This window comes from Octodon degus, unplaced genomic scaffold (genome assembly GCF_000260255.1).
Source record: "Octodon degus isolate 3935 unplaced genomic scaffold, OctDeg1.0 scaffold00111, whole genome shotgun sequence".
NCBI lineage: Eukaryota > Metazoa > Chordata > Mammalia > Rodentia > Octodontidae > Octodon > Octodon degus.
In genome coordinates, this window is record NW_004524687.1 from 7,565,332 (window position 1) to 7,586,799 (window position 21,468).

Consider the following 21,468-nt stretch of genomic DNA (forward strand, 5'->3'; position numbering starts at 1 on the left):
TCTCTCTCTCTCTCTCTCTCTCTCTCTCTCTCTCTCTCTCTCCCTCTGTCTCTCTCTGCTTACTTCCTCATTTTTGGCAGCCACATGCTTTAAAATTCAGTGACAGGATGAGTATACATCTCTCAGAAATTTGAGTAGACAGGCAGCCTGGTTAGCTCTGGAGAAGCTGAGGCTGACTGGGTAGAAGGCATCAGAACTAAACCCCCAGGGGCAGATGAGAGAGGAGTGAGGCCAGGGAAACAGGAAGGGAGAGAAGATTGACAGGTCTGTATACATCAGCTTTGCAGAAGCCAGAGGTTTATGCAAGAGTCAGGCCAGTGGGAACCCTGCCTCCAGAGCTGGGCTGATGGGGAGATTCTTGCTTTAAGCCCAAAATTGAAGGACATAAAAAAAATCAAAGTCATGGAGATAAGTAATAACTAAATGAAATATTTTTAATAATGCTAATTAGTGCAAACACCAATGAGTAAAGCATCAAAATTCTGAGGAAAGACAAAGGCAGGCTCTGACTTAGAATTTGTAAGACTCTTCTTCCCTTCCTTCTGGCCTTATTGGTATGATGTTATCTTTGTTTAAAATATTAATATTTTCATTATATATTTTGCATTTGTTTTGGTCTTTTGAATGTATTGCATGCAATATTATTTATTTTGAATGCTGAGGTTTTTGGTGACCCTGCAAAGCCTTGGCTTCAGGTGACATTCTCCTCACTGTAATGCTAGTCCCATCCCAAGAGACAGGGCATGGGCTGCAAAACACTTCACCACTACTGGGGACTCCTTCCAAGGAATTATCTGAGGACTCTCAGCACTGAAGTATATCCTCAGGTCGATGCAAGAATAATTATTCATGACAAAACCAGGCAGTGAAGACCACAGATCAGACACTCTTGTCTTTATTGATATATGGGTTTGGCTCAGAATGATCAACTACATCACAAATTTCTGGATAACATTCCTCATTTGCACAAACATGTCTATACAGTAAAGAATTCCAAGCTTCATTCATCACTCATACATATATGTAGACGAGTTCTGGACTTTGGAACATAATAAAAGAACACAGATCATATTTGGGGCCTATATTCTTGCATTAAATATGAGAGAGGGAAATACAGTGAAGTGACATCCAGCAATGACCAGTGAGATCCCCCCCACCAGAGAGAACAGAACTACAGGGTGGCAGGCAGCGCCAGGCAATACCAGGCCTCCTCAGCCATAGTGGAGAGGCAGCAAGACCCTACAGAAAGGATCACAGTAGCACGTGGATTTGGTGCCCATGAGCGGATTAGTTTCCTTGAGGAACATGAGCCCACACACACACCAAAGCTTTTTAGTTATTCTGAGACAAAAGGAGGCACAGAAGCTTTCAGCAATATGGATCTTCTCAAGGAGAATCAAAGACATACTGGGATATTGACACCAAGGAAGGTGATACTGATGTATCAAGTATTAGACCCAAATCTAGATAAAATCCACTTTGATTAAAACTTTAGGGCTTAATTTGAAAGATATAGCAGAGTGTGATTAGCCCAAAGTGTGCCTCAGGAAGGTAGTATTAATACAACTTGCTTGGCTACTTAAAGTTTATTTATTTTTTTTAATATTCTATTTTTTTATTTATGAGAGAGAGAGAGAGAGAGAGAGAGAGAGGTGTGTGTGTGGCCAGCTCAGCCCACCAGGGGGTGGGGATGGCTGGCATGTGGTGCTGGGGGATTGAACCGCGGTCCCTGATGCCTTGCCAAGCTTGTTCTAAGTAGGTGCTTTAGACCACTGAGCCATCTCTCCAGCCCCTTGGCTACTTAAAGTTTAGAAATTTAAGTTAATCATCACGACTATCTTAACTAATAGTGTAAGTGTGCTCATCTTTCAAATCTAGTATCTACCAAGGAAAATCAAAGCAGGATTCTGGGAAAGCAGACTATATCTATATGGGAGAATTGTACTCCCTATTTAAAACAAAAGCTCTTAAAGGAAGAGACACCCTAAGAACATACCCTCAAACAGCCTTTTGGAAAGAAAGAACAGCCCTCTGTAAGTCAGGCCCAGGCAGCAATATGTATTCACAGCTCTTTCTGTGTACATCAGGAAATAGTATTAACAGAATTAGGAACTAAAAGAAAAATATGATCATGGTTTCTGAATCCTAAGACAAAGAAAAAGAGAGAGGGTGGAAGCGCAAGCTAGGAAAAGAAATATGTATTTGTCATGGAAGCAAAACCATGATAGAGAAAAATGAGACCAGTTAGGCCTGCTGCCCAAGGAGTTGTATGAGAAGAGACTAAGATCTTGAGCTCTGCCTCCCGCTGGCCCAGAGAGTCCTTCTGTTCTTGGCAAAGGACTGCAGACCAACTCCCTTGCAAACGTAAACTCTTCTGGAGAAAGGAGTCATGGAAGGGACTTAGTTTGCCAGCACAAAAATACAAATAGATATGAAATTGCATTGTTTCTGTAGGAAGACAAGACAACTCAGCCAATTGCTTAGTGAGGCTACTTCTGTGTATTTTGACATATCATGAAATCTGCTTGAGTAAAGATGTCCCAAAAGTGGAGACTAGCTAGTCTGATATAATTACATAGTGAGGGGCTTTATCCTGTCCTCTCTGTATCAACCACATTAGTGGAAAGTTAAGAAAATGGCACTTAGTCTGAAGGCCATCATTATCTAATGATGAGCTTGGTCTCCACTGTAATGTATCCAGAAGGTCAACAGCATAGCTAGATAAATGTGCTACACAAAAGCCACAGATAACATGAATGTAGACATCTACTCACATGCAGACCTGCTAAGAATAACATAGCATATGTGATGACTGGTAGAGATACTATAGTGGCTAAGGCTACATTACTGTTCTGTTTTTAAGTTTCTTCTTTACTTTTGGTTCAAAAGCACGCTGATGCAGTTTCTTAGAAATCACAGGAACCTATTTGTTCTAAACTTATTTTGGAGCCTGTCAATCTTAGCATTACTATACAAAATATCACACTGTCATATTTTTTTATGCATGACACTTTTTCTCCAGTGTAGAATCAAATGCCTGAGGGCAGGCCAAATAGCTGAGTGGATTAAAGTGCCTACAAGCAGGCACAGGGGCCATGGGTTTGATCCCTGCACCTGCTGCGCCAGCCCCGCCCCCAGAGCATGCTGAGACAGCAATTGGTGCATGCCTGTAATCCCAGCTCTTGGGAGGTTATAAACAGGTGGATCACTAAGAGTAGGATCTAGTAGTGAGACCCTGAACACCCTGTAGACTCTTCCCTAAAATTAAAAAAAAAAAAATTTAAAAAAAAGAATCAAATGCCTGAACTGCCCAAAGAGGAAGCCTTCCATGATGGAAAATCTGCATATCAACACTGTCAAATTTGGGTAACCCTGAATGACCAAAAGGAGACCTCAGCTCATCAAAGAATCCTGCACAGCCCAAAGATCCGAACTGGAAGGAAAGGCATTGCTAAACATTGGGAAATATATCCGGTATCCCCAGACTGGCACTTTAGGGTGTGGCATTCTTATCTCCTTTGAAGAAGCCAGCTAGCAAGGGTGAGATGGAAGACAACACTCACAGACTTCAGTTAAGCAACTAATTGCATTTGGAATCACTAGCAGCACTGACCCTAAAGTGGGGCTCTCAGCCTGCCTTGCCTCATCAAATGAGGCTCCCACTTCCTGAGACTTTCCAACCCACAGCACAGGCCTCACCTCCTCCATTACATTCATCACGTGAGAGCTGAGCTACGTTCAGGACTCCTCCAGACCAGGTGTGATGCTGCCAGCATGTCCAGCCCCTCAGCTCCTTCTTAACCCTGCGTATCACCAAGAAGATGCAAAATATGAAACTGGATATTGTATACCTTGGGCATTTCCTATGAGTCTTTCCATAGCATCTGCCAAAGGCGAACTATTGCAGAGGGACAATATAAACAAAGCACACCACAGGAAGCCATGTGAGCAAGCACCTAGTACAAATAAAGGCAAGGCACATACAATTAGATTTATATATATTCAAATGATTATGGCAGTTATTTCTAATATAGAAATTATTGGCAGTTTTTATCCTACCTTTGTTTCTTATGTCATCTACGTCTTCCATTATAATCTATAATTTATTTTTACTTTTAAATATCTTATTTTAGGACACTCAAAGACATTTTGGGTGTTCCAGATTTAATTTTTGTCTTATTAGCAGAAATAATCAGGTCTACACTAACAGCAGTGACCAACTCATTATGCTTTGCCTGACAATCTGATACTATTTAATCTGAACTTCTCACATCATGGGAGCTGACTTATTCCTGGCCAAACTCAGATGCTCAGACATCCTGAGAGTGATACCCCATTTTTCTTTCTGTACACATGTGCTAACTTCTACTTTCCCCTCCCATGAGGGGAGCCAAGAAGCATTCTCCAGTGGAAACACACAGCATTCCCTCAGAGACAGGAAGCAGCCACAGGCAGAGGGCAAAACAGACTCAGTGGCTCCTTGGGCTGCTACTTTCTTCTCAGCACCCCAGAGGTTTCTCCTGCCCTCGTATGGGCCTGACCCAAAGAATACAACCACTTTTGCATACATGGAAACAAGGTTGTGCTAAGAAGTTCTCATTCCCTTATTCTTTACTGTGGATGGCATATTGCAAATTCTTCTCACTGCCCTTATAGAGTAGGAACAATGATCAAGAAAAAGAAAAACAAACCAAACCCACCTGAAATCAACCTCTGCAACCTCAGTGAGCATAGAAAGTAGCATGACTGTATCTCAGGGAGAGAGCTGGCCTGACATACAATTGTAGAAGGAGCCTGAACATGGTGAGTTACCTTCTTGGTATGGCAGAATCAATAAAGACAGAGATAATGTCAACCACACCAGGGGAGAAACCTACACTTGGTTGAAATGGCCACCATGAAGGGCTCCCACCAGGCCACTTCTGTTTTATGGTAGGGAATGCTCAATTGTTTGAAACATTGGGGTTACAGGAGCTTCTGAACAACATAGGTGGCTGCTCTGTATTTGTATTTGCTAAGCTGGTGCTGACCAAGCAGAACCAAAATGGGGGTGCAGCTTGATTTAGTTCATTCATCCTGTGCACACCCAATCAGGCTAAGTCTTGGGAAATACCTTGCACAAATGCACCCCAACCCTTCATCCATTGGGAGGTTCCGAGTATGTCACTGAAGATTTGATGAAACTGGACTGAAATGTCTAATGGATGTAGGGTCCATAATCCCATTTTGGTTGGCCAACAATAGAGAAGTAAACAGTCTTCAGAACATCACTATGAGTTCCTCCCTTTTCAGTTACGATATGTGGATTAGAGTTTTTCCTACATAAGGTATAGGAATTCTACAATACGGTGGTATTTTGTTTTGATAACAGTAATATGGCTCAGTGGCCAAATAAATGCTTCTAACATGATTTTACTGAAAACTGATTGATAACAAATCTTCATTTCAGTGGACTTTATAACAGGACTTTTTGAATGTAATTATGCAGCATGTATTCATTTCCTTTCTTGTAGGGAATGAAAGCTACTTTTTAGAGCACTATTTGATAACTTCTTAGCATCTCCTTTGGAGTTGAAAGGGAATAGAATATCAAATGGTTGTAGCTAGCGGTGGGGGACTGTGGCACCGTGAGAGAGACAGAATTCTATTGGGACCTACAAAATGCTAGCGATGTGCCATGACAGCCCCCATGGGACGAGTTGCCTACCCAGTGTGCCATAAATGAAGCAATTTCTAAGGATCCGAAAATAACTGCATTCTCTCTGTCCTGATACCCATGCTGGGTAGAATAGACTTCACTTATATTAACGTGCAGGCCTTGTCCTTCAAAGCATACAAACAGTTCCCAAAGCAGCTATTAGTTGGCCAATTAAATGCTTAGAAGAAAGTATATTTTTGAAAAGCAAAATTAATAGACACAGGACAAGAGAAAGTGCTAAAGTGATTGTTTCCAACTGTTTACAAGTCCTATTTCTGATCACCGAAATGGCCCACAGCCAGATGCTCCCAGTGAAGCTTGATGGAGACCTCAGATAACTCTCAGGGTTCTTGTTCTTTGACCTCATGACCTCCTAGGGCCCTGGCTGTAATTCAGGCTTTTTGTTCATGTATACTCAAAGTAATGGTGAAAATATGTTCAAAACCTATGCAGTTCTGTGAAAAGTATCACCTATGTTCCCTGCCTTTGTCACTAGTACAATGACAAAGTGGACATGGCAGTGAAGAGAAACAGGATAGAATCTCTGTGGGATATTTTCAACTACTGTTCAAACACTGCCTCCCTCCCTTTATAATACCTTATTTCCTTAGTCCTAGCAGGTCCATGTACCTGTGCTTACCTATATAAGTGCCTAATAAGCATATAACCAGTGGAAACACACACACACACACACACACACACACACACACACACTACACACATACACACACACTATAATATTAAGAGAAGTATGGCACATTGAGGAGGAAATCCATAAACACCCATTTAATTCTTAATAGAATGAAAGTGGGAAAAACATATTTCTTTATGTGCATCTTCCACAAGGAGTTACTAGTCCTGAGTAGGCATAGAAAGCAGGCTCTACAAGGACAAATACATACACATATATATGTTGAGACAATTCTAGTTTAATGTAGATCCAAGGCCTGAATCCTACCTAATTTACAACACTGTCCTAGAAAAGACACTGTTTTAGGAATAACAATACATCTACAGATCTAATGCAGTCCCACCTTTCAAGACTCAACCCAAAATTGATGATTTGGAAGTTATGCTGGTTAACATGTGTTGTTTTGTGTTTGTTTTCTCAGATCAGAAGGTGTGTTTCCATTGTACCCTGTCAAAACCTTTCTCAGCAGTCAAGGAGCCAAGTTTGTAAATTCTATCAGGAAACCAGCCCATGTTGTAAGATGACATGGCTTTCAGACACTTCTAAACAGACTGGCTGGTTAAAGACCACCTCCAGACTTGATGTTGCTGAGCTCATCAGCTCCATCTTGCCATCCTGATTGGTCGAGGAGATGGTCTACGGTTAAGTGGCATAACACTTGGAGGGGTTAGTCATTAGAGCATACTGCTTTGTCCTGGGAAGGCAACTTCTTGCTTGGCCAGGTTTTAGAAGCTAAGGAGTGACGTCAAGATGTTGTCTGGCCAGAATTTGCAGATAACCATAGAACTCTTCTCCTCCATCAGGCATGGATTTAGCCTCCTTTAGTTCCTGCAGGGACACAGGAGCCTCCAAATACCAAATTATTATCAGGCGGTCTTGGGGGAACCTCTGGGCCCTGCAATAAAGTAGACAAACTTGCTATTGGAAAGTGCTCGGGAGCAATTCAGCCCTGTTCAGATTGCTTTAAAATCTTTCAAACCATCTCTGGATTTTAGAAATGAAAGCTAGTGCATAGCTCCCAGTAGTGAGAAAGTACTTTATTCAGGGGACAAAGCTTCTCATCACCCTTCACTTGAACACTCTTATGCATTACTTAAGAGGATACTGGTTGTATAATTTCTATTAGTCTGTTTTTAGTTTTTAAACAGAGCTATGTGAGTACTGGGGCTGTATCACTTTATGCGTCTTTTTGAGATAGGATCTCGCTATGCAGCTCAGGCTGGCCTTGAGCTTACTTTGTAGCCCAGGCTGGTCTCAACTTACAATAATCCTCCTGCCTCAGCCTCCTGAGTGCTGGGATTACAGGTGTGCACCACTACACCTGGCTGGCTATACCACTTTAAACAAGTCACTTCTGAGCATTATCTGAAATACAGCATTTACTTTACTTGCATAGTATTTCATGGTATAAGGCAGAAGATCACAAACAGGAAGTGGGCTGTGGCCCACATCTGACTCACCCTGATGTATTCTTATTACACTACCTAGTGTTTTAAAACCTGAGCGATTTAAATAAAATAATAAATACTGATTGTTTTCTTGAAAAATGGAGAGGTTGCTCATACTAGGCTCATACTCCTACACGCTTCCAGTATTCTACACCATTTGTCTAATCCAACCCATTTTCCCTGTTGACCTGCCAGAAAGGGAATGTTTCATAACTCCTGCTTATCTTACCGCCTAGCCATTGCATTGATATTATGTGATGACCTAACACTGGCCTTCCCCATTAGGTTCTCTGAGGGCAGGGAATAAACTGTCATTAGCACAGAATGTCTAGTTCTTAGCCCTGTGGTAGTATTGTAGATAAACTGCAGAAAGTCCATGAATTGCAATTCACTACTTAGATTAGAAGACTAAAATTCAGTGAAATGAAATGAAAATCGCATTTTGTAAGGTAAGGCCTATATTCTAAAGTTAACATCTTTTAGTAGCACCCAGTCTTGGAAAGAACAGTAAATATACCAGCTTGTGACCCCAGCTTCTGAAGGATTTGGAAAGATGTACAGAGCATACTAACCACATGATAGTTTTCTTTAAGCCCAGGAGAAGTATTCCAAATTAACTCTCTCTTTTTTTCGGATATCACCTACACAACTTCCTGGAACAGTCCTTCAAATGTTACTTGGAAGTTACTTTATTAAAATGTATTCAGTGAGAATCACCTAATTGAAAGATAAATTCAAATATTCATATATCTGTAGCAATAGATTCTCCTGTATGCCTTGTCTGTGCATTTTGAAATACTTTAACTTTGGGATAAGTAGAGCTAGCATATCCAAAGAATGGATGTTTCTGTTAAAATCTTATTTCTGCTAAAATTGTTATATTTGTTTAAATTGAATAATATATTATTAAAAACATGTCTGATAAATAGAATGCAATCAAGTTTGATAGGAATAAAGTCAATGAAAAGTGCTGTGAGTCATCTCGGTTGCAAGTGTACTAGTAATTGCTATTTCAGTTATAGCCACATCTGGCCAACATCTGGCCAACATCCAAGGAGTGGCACATGCCACACTATGAAGGCATAGCTCCATAGAGAAAATGCTGCTCGCAGGAGCGTAAATCTAATCTCAATGAGATTTCACAGACATGGACCCTAGAGCACTCACACTTGCTACTGAGCAAAAATCAACAGACACACTTAGAAAAAAAAAAAGTGAGGCAAACAGTGGTACTTAGAAAAGGGTGAAGGGAAGGAGAAGAGTAAATTTCTTCATTCTTTTTCTTTTAAAAAGTATTCATGGAAGATGTGTGATATTTAAGTATTCTTTGACCCATTGAAGAGTATATACTGCCTGATGACTGAAAACAAATTCTGCCGGAACAAGGAACTGCTTCTAATACCGGCCCGGGAGAGGCCTTTCTAAGCAAGAAGTGGGCAATGGAGCACTCTGGTCTGTAGTTGGTGGAGGCCAGAAGCTGGGAGAAAGTCCCAGGTCTCCTCCATTTTCTTCCAGTTCCTTTTAAGCAGGGATGACACAGATAGGCCGAGGCACAAAACCAGGAGTCTCTAAAAATACCCAAAATGTTTGCAAAAATCACCATGGACTCCAGCTGATGGAGAGGACCCCCCCCCAAAAAAAAGTCCTTTCAGGATGCCAACAACAAGGAAACATTTCTGGTGCAGCCCCAACTCAGCAGTGTCCCGCAGCTTTGTCTAGGGAGTTCTTGCCTGCCACTTCGTTTGCGATTTTGCTTTCTTCCTCATTTGTTCATTTCTCTTACTGGACATGTTAGGTTGGTGGTATCTGCTGATTTTTCAGATTTGTCTGTTCTCCATTGAAAAGGAAAGCAAACTTTGTGAGGGCATGTTGATTTTAGTCAACCTCACTTGTAACACAGCCTGGGGCTAAGGTAAGTACACCATTCAGCCCAGTCCTGGTGCTGTCAGGGATGTCCAAGTGCTCTATTCCAATGGAGAATAATCCAAACCATCACAACGTCTCCCAGAATGGTTTCCTGTTTCGTCTTCCTCTAGGTTTCAACACTATATGTGTAGAAGATGTCAAAGACTTCTGGAGGATGCCTACCTCATTAGAGAATGCCCATTTTAAGCAATGCCTCCATTCATCTTGTTTATGCCGCAACAGTATTAGAACTGAAAATGCACTTGATATCCAATAATACCACCAAGTCAAGGATCTCAAAATGCTGGGGCCATTTCATACATTACACGCTTGTAGTATTGTTCTTCTCAACTTTAGCTGAAGTCCAGCCTTAAAAACACTTTGAGATAATGGGGAAAATGACACATGTTTCCCTATATATTAATAGCTCTGATACTCAGTGCTGGGCCTGTACATCCCATGTGAGTTTTTAGCAGGTCAATTTAACTTTACAACAATCCTGCCTTACTTGGAAGAGAGGGAAAGGGAGTAGCATTGAAGAGAGGATAAGAACATGCAAATTGACAAGATACACACTCAATAGTGCAAGGGTGGCTCTTGAATCTGAATCATGAATGTCTGACCCCTCATGGCCCATTATTCATATATGAGGAAAGACCTAGAATTCTGGTGGCAAGAGACTGCTTCTCATTGTGATTTTAATCTTAGCTGTCCTTAAGGCTGTGATGCATACTTTATATTTGAGAAATGGCTTAGAAGACAAAATAAGGACCCAGAGAAAAAGCTCAAGCTTGGTAATGAAGAGTAATACATTCACTTGGCTTACAAAACATAATTCAAGTACATTTCACATGCACATCATCTGCTGTGAGGTCTCTTTGCTGGTGTGGGCTCCTCCTAAGACCTGATCTTAGGAACTAGGTCTGAACAACAAAGAACGAAGAACTACCCAGATTGATACAACCTGTGTGCAACACAGCACCCTCCCCACTATCTAGATTGCGTATTTTAGTTACTCTAGATCAACTAGATTTACAGCACATCAAATTCTGTCATCTATAACCAATGTGTATATATATATATATATATATATATATATATATATATATATACTAATGCTACTTCTGGTTTTTGTCTTTCTCAAGATAAGCATGCCTTGGTTTCAATTTCATGTTGACAAATGTTTTTGGAAAATGGATCCCTGGAGAAGTCAGTATCTCCCATCACACCAGGGGACACACCCTTGAGAATTCTATAAACAAGCAACTAAAAGATCTAGTTCATAGACCAAATGCAGCAAGAATCCTCAGGCATTTCACCGTCCCAACCCAGCCAGCTTTGAAGGAATCTGATAAGTGTGCTCACTGACAAGGCTAAGCAGAAGCAAAGGGGCTGAGAAGTATAAACAGCTGTACTTACATGTGTCTGGCTTGAGCTGACTGTTGGTGATGCCAAAGTACTGAGGATTTTCAATGACAGGGATCTTGGTCATTCCAATGATGACAGCATCCGGGCCTCCCTCTGAGGAAGATGGAGTGTTGCTCCCATTGGAGATGTGGTGCAGTGGGCTGGCAGAGTCATCATCGTTGCTGATAACTGAAGCTGGACCTGGCATTGTGAAAATACATATATTGTCCTGAAATTTCATGGCTTCATCTGAGCTATAATTCATGCACATAAAATTCATCAAGTTCAAGTATGCATTCATTGAGCATTGGTGCATTCAGGGTTGTGTGACCATCACTACAATCTAATTTCAGGACCTTTTCATCACTCTGGTCAGCCCTAATCCCCCACTGACCCCACACTGAGTGTAGGCATCTGTGAATTTACTCTCCAGCTCTGTGAACTTACCTAGTCTGACATTTTGTATAAATGGGATTATATCAAATATGTTCTTTTATAACTGGATTCTTTTACTTAGCATAATGTTTTTGAGACTGCTCCTCATTGTAGCATGTACTTTCTTTTATTCCAAATAATAGTGCATTATACAGATAGAGTGCATTTTATTTATCCATCTACAGCAGGATATTTGGGGTATTTGTACTACAGGGCTATTAGGAATAATGGAACTGAGAACTTCCATGTACAAATTTTGTGTGGATGCATGCTTTCATTTCTTTTGGGTTGAATTTGTAGGTGTGTGTTTAACACTTTTTTATTTTATTTTATTTTACTTTATTTTATTTTTTAGGGAAAGATCTGCAGGGTATTCAGAGTCTCATTACTAGATCAGACTCATGGTGATCTGCCTGCTTACAGCCTCCCAAGAGCTGGGATTGCAGGTGTGCGCCACCATGCCCAGTCTCAGTTGCCATCTCAGCATGCCCCAGGGGCAGGGCTGGCACTGTAGGCCTGGGGATAGAACCCCCTGCCCCTGTGCCTGCTTGAAGGTGCTTTAAGCTGCTGAGCTATTTGGCCAGCCCATCTGTGTTTAACACTTGAAGGAACTACTAAACTGTTTGCCACTGAGGCTCTACCATATTATACTCATACCAGCCATGTATGATGCTCTAGATTGTTTACAATTCTTTCTTTTGTCATTTAATATTCAGCTTTCCTCTGTTCTGTGAGCAACTTCAGAACACTGATAATGCAGTGTTAATTAGGATCCCTGTTTCACAGGGCATTGAAAGTCTTGCTAGGATCTTCAAGACTTCAGTTTTCCATCAGCATTTTGGACAGGCCACTCTTCTTCTTTGTACCTCTCTATGAGCTTTCATTGGTAAAATGTGCTAAGTAGTATCTGCTGGCTATTTTACGGGAGTGGAATGAGACTAGTGGTATGAAAATGCATTCTAAACTTAAATATGCTTCATAAGTATGAATTACAACTAGGTGTTCCTAAGTGTACTTCAATTGCAGAAGCAGAATTACTTTGCATTGTCCTGTTACCATGTCCCTTTTCTTGGATTCTGTGGATTCATGTACCACTTTTGTTTACAAAATACTATTCTTTAATTTTTTTTATTTTTAACATTTTTGAGGAGAATAAAAATAGTAGAAACACATTAGAAATAATACAGAATTTCACTAAACAAAATGATAGGAATTCAACAATTCAACAATGTTGTCATATTGCATATTTGTTTTCTTCAGATTAGTTGTTCAGATGACCAGATATAATCAGCCAAATGGAGTATTACTTAGCTATAAAAAAGATAAACACAAAGCTTTTTAAAAAATGTATTTGATATTGGGTCTCACTATACAGCTAGTGATCCTCCCGTTTTTTGCCTCCCCAGTGGTGGGACTGCAGGCATGGGCCACCACGCCCTTTCTTGGTGGCCAGTGAGTCTGTGGGGTATGTGTTGCCAGGGGAAGAAACCAGGTCCCTCTGCTTGCCTAAGCAGGCGCTTAGTCCAGAGTGCCCTAAACGCAAAGCTTTTATAAATACATGGATGCAACAGGAAGCCATGCTCATAAGTGAGATAAACTAGACCTGCATGTGTAAACATCATATTGTCTCCCTAGTATGAGGACCTGAAAGAGTAAATAAAATCTGAAAGGTACAATAGATACAATGAAAAGGAAAGAAACTATTCAAAGGGAAGGAACAACTGGGATGAGGTAAAGGGGGGGGCAAGAGAAAGATGGAAAGGAAAAATATATAGCCTATCATATTCGCAGGATTGCTTGGCTGCCTGTGCTGCTCATTCTTACTATCTATTGAAAGGAGTAGTTAATACTTACATTTTTTTCTTCTAAAGTCACTAACTTTGCTTTTAGCAGTAATAATATTTATAATTATTAGATATATGTGCTTATATTAAACCAATAATCAAAACATTTTTTCATACAAGACCTAAATTTTTTCAGCCCCAAGCCTCAGAATGTACACACCGATAGATATTTAATCTGCCATACATATTGTTTGTATATGTAAAATACTATATGTCCTACCAATATATGCAAGGTCTACTACTGTGTATAGTTTCTGAACAATTTCTTTATCAACCACTAAACTTCTACTACTTACAATCAAATCTAGATCTATGGTATATATGTTTATATGTAAGCTTGAAAACAATAGAACTCATGTCAGATATTCTGTGCATGGACATATGGTCTGTCCTGTTACATATATATTACACATGGGTCTCAGAAGCAGATCCCTGGCCACAGTCACTGACATGTCAAGAGAAAGGTGGGAAATGAATACCCTAAGGAGGGCAGAAAAGAGGAGTGAAACCAAGGCCAATGTGATTCTGAGGAAGGAAAAATCTGAACTCCCTGTGCCAGGGAAAGTGTATTACCCCAACCCCATCGCATATACACACACACACACACACACACACACAACACACACACACACACACACACACACACACACATAAAGGAGCCCTGGCTCAGTACTTCTTCACATTCTCCACCTTTTCCCTCACACTCAAGTACTTCAGTGAAAGACACAGCAATTCTAACACCAAAAGTTGTTTTGACAGGGCCTCTGATGCAGCTTTGAATCCCCTATTTCAGTCACAATTCATTCTCCAACCTACTAGAGGAATCTCCCCCTCACATGAGGATTTTCAAAGTTTGTAGTGATAACAATTGGATATTCCCCAGCTAGCTCTGTCTTAAACAAATCTTGCAGGAGGAAGCCAGCTGCTATTATAGGTAATTTTTAAAGCATTCTCTCAGTCAGATTGCATTTAAGTTGCCTTTAATGATATGCACTGGCTTGGTTTTGCAAACAAGTCCTCACACAACCAATTTAGAATCTTAAAGCAGGGCAAGTCTAGCAGCCATGCTCATCTGGAGCCTTGCTCACCTGTGTCAGAAAAGAGCAGAAATCCTGCCAAGAATAGCTGCAAAGACAAATTCTTTCTAATATCCCCAACCATCCCTGTTTTATGATCTGCTCCCTGCCAGGCTTAGATCATCCAGATTTTAGCCAGTGATGGGAAATAAGGGTGCACTATACTAAGGCTTCTGCATGTTACCAGTACAACTTTCCTGCCACTGGTTCTCCCACTCCGTCCCCCAAGCAGCTGTCCAGCAAAGTTCCTGAAGAGAGCTATACCCAAAGCTTCCACAGGAGCTACAGTCAAGGTTGCACACTTCTTAACAGATTCCAACCTACGTCTTTACCTGCAGAAATGTTTGAGTAATTGTTTTCTCAAAATTCCAGGTGCTGTCAGAAATATTCCTTCCTGGAGGTCCAGCAAGGGTTGGAAATGCGTCAACCTCTTTCACATATCTCTGATTGCCCTACAGCCCAGGGCAGAAACAAACATTACAGCAGTGTTCGCTCATTTCTGAGAAGGTTGATATCCACAAGAGAATCTCAAGATTCCTTCAGGAATCCAAGCTCTGAATCATGGCCGAGCACTCAGAGGAATCCCTCCCCAGAATCCAACCAAGAAACTCACCTTCTGCTTATCCTTCTCAACAAAGGGAACTCTTCCCCTGCCCTTTCTCTGCAATTAAAACTCTGAATCCTATGCAACCAGATTTTAAAGGAAGGGCTATTTGGTGGGGAAGCTGGGGACTAGTAACCACAGAAGTGGTATAAAGTACAAAAGGCGATATTTTAAAAGGAAGGTTTCTGTAAACAGACCAAAGCAACAACAGCTTCAGCAATTAATCATGTGGAACATTAAGCCAAGTGTTGTTTCCTTCATTATTGGTGTTCCAAAACTGGAAGATTGATTGAGCTAGAGGAGTTGAAGGAACTACATCCTTTCTTCTATCAACCTTTTGGTATAAGGTAACACGTGCACAGTGGGGAGGTGATGGGGGAGAAGAGCTCGCCACAGGGACAGTGAAGGGCTCTATAATTGATTTGGATGCAGCCTGTCCCATGCTTTCCATGTGCCTTCATGTATCTGCTGTGTGTTCAAGCAAACATCATGAAGAAGACAAAAGGTCAGAACCACATTACAGTACAGTACAAGAAACTGCTATGAAGACTAGAATGTGTATCACAATATGAATATAAAGTTTTAAGCTGCCAAATATGCCCATACTTGCTGAGTATGGAGTAGATACTTCCACTAACTGAGCTGCCAAGAATTATGGCAAGAAACGCATTTAGCCTGTTTTTATTTTATTATACCTTACATCCAAGAGACATTTTTTCTTATCAGAGCCCCTGGTTATACAGCCTGCACATCTGTTTGTATATTTCTAAGCTTAGAAATATATAAGACTTACTTTCCAGTAAAATGATGGAGGAAGGTCATTTGGGAAAGAGGTTTCATTGTCTCAATACCAACAAAAACTAGAAGGGGAGGGGAGAGATTATTATTCCCGAGCTGGTGTAATATCCATGCCTTTTATTTTCTGTGTTCTGGAATTTGACACCTGGACCCTGCTGACAGTGGGAGTCTCTCCAGGGCTAGACAGCTGCTAGTGACAGTAAATACCTTGCCTACAAGCTCTTCTCTCAACCAAGACACACTCTGGGCCTAGACGCCCCCCTCCATGCCACCACTTCCTTATCCAGTCCTCACACCCCAGCCACTGTGGACTTGCCCCACCTGGCCCATGGCCAGGTTCCTCAAAACACAGGAAAGACCCTGTGCCCAGGATCTGCTGAAATAACTCCCAATGGCCAATCCTAAGCCTGCTTACTCTGCCTTGCCATTGTATGTTTGTCCTTGCTCTGCCTCCCAGTTTGCCGTGGGGTCCTGCTGTGCAGCTGTTTGTGGCAGGAAATGTCTCCTTCTAGGTCCTGAGCAGCATTCTGTCTTTTCACTGGCTATCATCTCCAAACCACCTCTCATGGGTTGTAGTTGGTACAGTCTGACAAATGCTTTCTCCTAAGGCCTAAAAGGGCAAAACCATAATTTTGAAGTTTTCTGGGAACAAAAACATCCTGTAGTGTAAACTGTTTTGAAAAACTGCAAGTGGTTGCAGGATTTGCTATTAAGTGGAAGGAAGAAGGCATCATAGTATATTATTGTAGGAGACTATTTTTTCTCTTTTACACACACACACACACACACACACACACAACTACTACTATTACTACTACTACTGCTACTACTACAACTACCATTACTATTACCACCACCACTACTACCACCACCACCACCATCACCACCGGGAAAGTCCTAAAGAAAGACACCTTTGCATCTTGTACAGCAATTAACCACTAAGGAGAATATATGCAGTGTATTATTTGTTGAAACTGTACTTCCGATTTGATTTGAAACTGTCTCATTGCTATCTGTTTATCAATAAAACTTTGGAAAAAAAAAAAAAAAAAAAGAAAAACACCTTTGAAACTCTCCCAGGGCTGGCCAAATAGCTCAACAGATTAAAGTACCTGCAAGCAGGCACAGGGGGCAGGGTTTCTATCCCCAGGCCTGCCATGTTGGCCCTACCCCCAGGGCGTGCTGGTGATTGAGACTGGGCATGGTGGCACAGGCCTGTAATCCCAACTCTTGGGAGGCTGTAAACAGGCAGATCACTGTGAGTCCAACCTAGTAATGAGATCCTGAACACCCTGCAGATCCTCCCCTGAAATACAATAAATAAATAAATAAATAAATAAATAAATAAATAAATAAAATATAAGAAAGTGAAACCCTCCCAGGCAGGATGCCTTTACAGCAACATGGTCTACACATCTGCAGAGTGATGGTGATTGGCTAGCCAAGGCTGAAATTCCTGTAGGGAGCAGCTGGGAGGTCTTGAGCTGGCTGAACTTCGTACTTTCCCCTTTGCCTGTTAAGAGCTTTGGTTTTGAACTCCCTGGAGCTGTTAAGGGTCTGGGTGACTTTCTCCCTCCAGGCCCCATCTGGCCAATCTGCTTCTGCCTAGGCTTAGCCCACTGGGCTATGCTGAGAAAGGCTGCTTTACAGGACAAAGTCTACAACAGGCTCAAAACACAGGCAAGGAAACAAGTTTCTTTACACAGTAGGATGAACAAATAGAGGGCAGAGACTTTCCCTTACTTTCAACCAACTCTGCTACCAGAAGAGATACCACCACCACCAACAGAACCTGCCCACCATGGTCAGATCCTGGAAGCCCTAAGAGTGATATAAAACAGTCTGCTCCTGCCTTCTGTGTGCTCTCCGTTTGTGATCTCTGTACTGACAGAAAATGCTGAGTACATTGCAGGTCCTGGGATCACACCTAATTTCCATCTTAATGATGAGCTCTATCATCCACATTCACTTGGTTAGCTACAGACTCATCCTTTCAATTGCCACCACCACACACTCTGAATGCAGGAACGGGATGTAATCAAGCACAAATCACAGTGCTGGACTTCAAAATCAATTTTAAAAGAAAAATGGCCACAAATGAGCAGCTGATTCATCAATTCAAAATCCTGTTCCATCTTGGCCAATGGAACGAAGTTAAGAAAAAACTTGTCCGGGCTGACAGTGTAGCCTCTGAGTCCTGCAGGTGGAGGGGTAGTGGAGCTGCGGTTTCGGTCTTTAACCTGAGAAGCACTTCACCCTCTACAACAGACACAACTCTGCAGGGTAAAACAAGTCAATTTCGAAAATGCAGAACCTTTTACTGGACTCAATTAGCAAAGTGATACCCTTTCTGAAAAGAACACTTCTAGACCTCCTTCTTCAACAAATCAGAAACCAGAATTACAGGAAGTGGTCCAAGGACCAAGGAACATGAAGAATATCTGAGCACTTTCATCTGAATTCAACAACAGAATCTCATTACTTATCTGAAGAAGGAAGCACTACTTACCAACACCTTGTCTTGATTTTACTTTCCCAAATCCAAACCATGAGAAATCTGAAAACCACAACAAAACATAAAATAAACTTCGAAACAGAAGTAGAAACTAAAAGCAGTCAGCACTGTTCTTAACCAGGTAAGTGAGCAATCCCACCACCCAAAATAAGAAAAATGTAAAGAAAAAGAAATAAATAAAAACACTGAGAACCAAGATTTTCTTTCAAGCACCTGGAAACCAACTCTTGGATATTTATGTAAATATTTAATTCTCATCCTGAGAACATGGAAGGAAATTAAAGTCAGATAATAGATAGCACCCTGTTTTTAAAAACACTACAATTCAGGGGTTAAGAGCTCTGTGCTGTTTTCTTTATTTCTCATTTTCTTTCTTCCCCAAGTGGATAGCCCAGTACTGAATTATCGTCCAGGAAAAGAATGAAGACTCACAAGTTTTTTGACAAAGCACTATGATTCTGAACCACACCAATGTGGGGAAATAATGGGGGGAAACCAGGTTTCTTCTAACACCAAGACAAGTAGCAAAAAATGAACAGGAAATTCCAGGGGAGACCTGAAATGTGAATTAGAATTCATAAGGGGGATGCAAGATCTTAATTCTACATGAATCCTCTTTACTGTCTTGCAGTAAAGGTGGCCAGTCGAGAGCAGCCCCATGCCTTTCACCACACAAAGCTCTGATAGGCATGCATGAGGAAAGACTCTACGGGTAGGGAACAGAGAGGCCCTAGGGAGTGAGTCCCTGAAAAATTTCTATGCGGGCTGGCTATTCCCCTGTAGGTAATCGCTACTGGTTTCCAAGTAAATGCTGCACAGCAGGTAAATCCCTGAACACGAGCCAGAGAAAGAAAACAGAGACCAAATGAAGTCACAGTGCTTCTCTTTAGCCATCTCAGTTCTGTAGTGATTTCCACAGATAGTAAAGATAAAAAGCTCATAGAAAGAGAATGCATTTAAGGTAAAGCACATTTAAAAATTCCTTGTGTGCTCAAAGATGCCTTATAAAGTTGCCAAAAACGTTTCCTTTTTTTGTCAAGCGTAAGTATAAAGTTTTCCTTCCTGGTATCCTACAACTTCAGCCTTCCAACCTCAAAGCTGATTGCCTCTTCTGATGGATGTCCCTCTGAAAGCTTCCACCGAGGTTTTAAAGGACAAGATGAAAGCCTGGCCTTACCCAAAGCCAAATAAAGATTTCTTTGCCAAGAAGCTTCACAGCTTCCAACTGAGCAATGCAGAGATGTGGTTATGGATTTGATGGTCACGACTTACCCCATTCAAAATGGAGTGTATTTCCTACTGGTGACTTTTTAGACTTCTATGTTTGGCTTACTTATAAAATATTAAATGCGAGTTCCATCGTGTCTTCAGTAAATGGAAGGGGACATTTAATACTTTACAATAAAACAGGCTTTGTGTTAGAAGACTTTGCTCACCTGTAGACTAATACAAATATTTCAAACATGTTTAAGGTAACATGTTAACAGCAAAATGTTAAGTAGATTAGGGCATTAAATGCATTTTGGACTTATGGTATTTCAACTTACAATGGGTTTATCAAAACATAACTCAGTCATAAATTGAGGAATATCTACTCCCCATGAATCATCCAGTTATTGCTGAGTTACTTTCTCATCAGCAGGACACGCTACCCCACATCTACATTTTAGGAAGGAAGTTTTACTTTGGCTTACATTTTCAGAAGTTTCAGTCCATAGTTATTAGTTTCAAAGACAGAAACAGCAAGGTGGAAGGGAACAGACTAGGCCTGCTCGGGTCAGAGAACCCAGGAAGCAGAGAATAAAGGGAGGAGCTGGGAAGGGGCTGCACCCTGCCAGGCCACACTTGGTGGCTTATTTCTTCTGATCAGACCCTAGACCCTAGGAGCACACTCAGTCCACTGATGAACACAGCAGCCCATGGCCCAGTCACCTTGCAAAGTTCTTCTAGGAAATGTTCTAAATCTGAGCCACAACACATGGTGCATGTGGAATAAGCAAAGGCTGAATCAACCATTTGGATTTTTTAGTGAAAAATGGTGATGAAGCTAAAAGAAAAAAAAAAAAGACAAATGCATCAGGTTAGGGTCTAAGATGGTGAAAATTAAATTTAGGGGAAAAGTGCTTTGGCTTCAGAGTAGAGTCTGGATTAGGGGAGAGAAAAACTAAGAATAAAAGGTGGTTGTGACGTTTTAAAAGAAATCAAACATGAGAACACTGGCCCAAGCTAGGTACTAGGGGATGGACCAGTGAAGAGGAGCAGATCACTGACCACCAGGCAAGGAGCAGGAAGAAGGGCTGGGAAGTCTGGGTTAAGATTGCTGCTCATATGAGATGCTGCTGTGGGGTCTCCAAAGAACCTAGAAAGTCCAACTTAGATGTCAAACTGCGAACAGTGATTTAGTGCATGAATCCTAGATAAGGTGATTATGTGGACAAAAGGGGAGGACTGCAACAGCTGGAATCTCAAGCCCTCAAAAGGCCTGTGTTGAATTGTGGTCCCTGGAGTGGAAGTGCAGGAAGATGGTGGAGTCTTCAGAATGTGGGGCCTCCCAAGAGTCTTTTAGCCACTGAGGAGTGCCCTTGAGGAAGTGTGTGACTCTGGGCTCCTCCTCACTCTCTTTGCACCCTGCCACGGGTAAGCAGTTTGGCTCCCCCATATATTCCCACCATGATGTGCTAGCAAGCCAGGAGTGACAGGCCAGCCATGGGTGGCCTGGAGCCCCCTACACTGCCGGGCAAAAGTAGGGCTTTTCTATTTATATGTTGCTTTTTTCCAATTATTTCTGTCATCATGACAAGAAGCAAGCTAACACAGGTAAACATCAGAGGACCAACTGGCCTGGAGTTCAGGACAGCTTAAAGAGCCAGGATGAAGTCACCCAAATTCTATAGCCAGAGATGAAGTGGAGGATGAAAGTGGCCTCTAGGGCTGGAGAGATGGCTTGGTGGTCTAAAGCACCTACTTAGAACAAGCTTAGCAAAAGCATCAGGGACCGCGGTTCAATCCCCCAGCGCCACATGCCAGCCAGCCCTGCCCCCTGGTGG

At 41.6% G+C, this 21,468-nt stretch overlaps 1 protein-coding gene across 1 annotated transcript in view; it reads right to left on the reverse strand.

The window, feature by feature from the left end:
- Positions 1 to 21,468, reverse strand: part of Ntrk2 (neurotrophic receptor tyrosine kinase 2) — a 388,716-nt gene that overhangs the window by 163,940 nt on the left and 203,308 nt on the right. The window contains exons 15-16 of the mRNA XM_004639387.2: positions 18,416 to 18,463; positions 11,162 to 11,350 (exon numbers count right to left, since the gene is read on the reverse strand). Coding sequence (XP_004639444.1) covers positions 11,162 to 11,350; positions 18,416 to 18,463 — 237 coding nt within the window. The remainder of the gene's footprint in view (positions 1 to 11,161; positions 11,351 to 18,415; positions 18,464 to 21,468) is intronic.